This window comes from Peromyscus eremicus, chromosome 9 (assembly GCF_949786415.1).
Source record: "Peromyscus eremicus chromosome 9, PerEre_H2_v1, whole genome shotgun sequence".
NCBI lineage: Eukaryota > Metazoa > Chordata > Mammalia > Rodentia > Cricetidae > Peromyscus > Peromyscus eremicus.
This window is the reverse complement of record NC_081425.1, coordinates 68955022-68957237: the sequence shown is the minus strand read 5'-3', so window position 1 is coordinate 68957237 and position 2216 is coordinate 68955022. Positions and strand designations below refer to the sequence as shown.

Genomic DNA, 2216 nt, shown 5'->3' with positions numbered 1-2216 from the left:
AATGTAAACCAAATAAATTATTCCCTCCACAAGTTTAATTTGGTCTTCATGTTTATTTATCTTAGTGATAGAAAGCAAACCAGTTCAAACACCAAAAGAGGTAACCCATTCCTGGAACCGGCATTTTTATTTGATACCCTGTGGTATCTAATAGATTTATTCTTGTCCCAGGGTAACTCCATCTTGTGTGTGCATAATCTTCTAGAATGAAGAAGATTTTAAATCGATCTGTTATTTTATCATATAATTACAATAATTAGCACGTATTAATTGTACAAAGCAGTTGGCTGTTGTACAATTGTAGTATAGGCATTTGCATAGATTTCCTGATATTCATCTCTCCTTCACCCTCTGTTGTCCTCCCCCTTCCCTTGTCCCCTCAACTCCTCCCCACATTCATTTGTCTAACTTTGATTTTAAGAGCATCTTTACTTTCTTTTTTTCCTTCTTTTTCTTTTTTGTTAGTTTTCACATATGAGAACACATGTGTTGTGTGTCTCTGCATGTCTGCTTTATTTTGCTTAACATCATGGCCTTCAATACCACCTGTTTTTCTACAGATGGCACCAGTTCATTTTTCCTTGTGGTTGAATTTTGCTCTGTTGTTTGAAGTACAATATTTTCTTCATTCATACATTGACAGGTGGTATCTAGGCTGCATCTTGGCAATAGTGAATGGTGCTTTAATAAACATGTATATGCAGGTCTCTCTCTTATTTGGTGACATCAGTTTCCCTGGATAAATATCCATAAATGATGTTAGCAGGATCATTGGTCTTTCTTTTTCTTTCTTTCTTTCTTTCTTTCTTTCTTTCTTTCTTTCTTTCTTTCTTTCTTTCTTCCTTGCTTTCTTGCTTTCCTGTTCTTTTATATTTCAGAAGAAAAACACTGCTACTCTTGGTGGCTTTATCAACACATATTCCTACCAACATGTATAATTGTAGAATTACAATGAGGGGATTTCTGACTCGACTTTTTTCTGAAATACTTAATTTGAGCAAAATGGGGGAAGTGCTTTCTATATGAGAAATAGCTTAAGACAAATTGTCTGTGAGGGGTGGAGCCTGTTGAAAGAACTAAGTGCCTGTGAAGGCAGATTCAGTGTTCTGTAGGGAGATAAAAGGCCACTGGAGTTCTCCCCAAGCTTCAGTCTAGGAGGAATGGATAAGATCCTGAAGTCATCATTTTTAGTCCTGGCCCTTCACCTAGCCTGTGAGTCATGGAGGAGAAAATTCAGGATGTGTAATTAATGTGGAGGTGTGAGAGAAGTGGGACACAGGACAAAGTCACGAATGCTGACACCACAAGCAGGTATACAAACCTGGAAACTAATGACATTTGTTGTGTCTCTACACAGGGGTGAGTGGCCAGCAGCAGGACAGACGTGACCAACAGCAGGTGAGACAAAGTCCCCAGTCTCTGACAGTCCGGGAAGGAGGGACTTCAGTTCTAAACTGCACTTATGAGGACAGCACATTTGACTACTTCCCATGGTACCGGCAGTTCCCTGGAGAAGGCCCTACACTTCTGATAGCCATACGATCCGTGTTGAATAAAAAGGAAGATGGAAGATTCACAGTCTTCTTCAGGAAAAGTGATAAACACTTCTCCTTGCACATCACAAACTCTCAGCCTGGAGACTCAGCCACCTACTTCTGTGCAGCAAGTACACAGTGATCTCCAGGCACCTGCAGCCCATACCCAAACCCGCAGCTGAGGCTCCAGCAAAAGCCCACAGTGGGGCTGAGCCTGGCAGAGGTGCAGAGGGGTTTTCATTTGCAGGAGCAGGTGACAGGTGATACAGTGAATGTAAGGATTAGACTCATTCAGGTCACAGACAGACCAAGGGAAAGTCAGGGCTTGCTTTTCTCCAGTCTCCCTTTGCTCCTCAGGCACCACTTACGTATTAGATCTATTTCCTTAACTAGCTTAGTTGAATTGTTTTCCTAAGTGGTTGTACAAAGGTTTTTCTGTGTGGTTGCTTCTCACCAAGTGGAAATTATAAAGTCCCCATCACCCTACACTCTTGCCAACATGCTATTAGTGTGTAGATATTACAGCACAATGTCAGTAATTTTGTGTATTATGTGATAGAAATCACATAGAATTATCTTTCACCTTAATCTCCTCTGATTACCAGGGATGTATGTGACCACTGACTATATGTAATTCCTCTTTTTTTGGTTTTTATATCCCAACTACCTTCAAGAAATTCA

General features: G+C 40.4%; 1 gene segment (V, D, J or C); it reads left to right on the top strand.

Moving 5' to 3' along the window:
- Window positions 1–1160: 1160 nt before the first annotated feature.
- LOC131920022 (T cell receptor alpha variable 23/delta variable 6-like) lies at window positions 1161–1677 on the top strand. The segment is given in 2 exon segments: window positions 1161–1212; window positions 1358–1677. Coding segments are annotated over 2 exon segments (372 nt in total).
- Window positions 1678–2216: the final 539 nt, after the last annotated feature.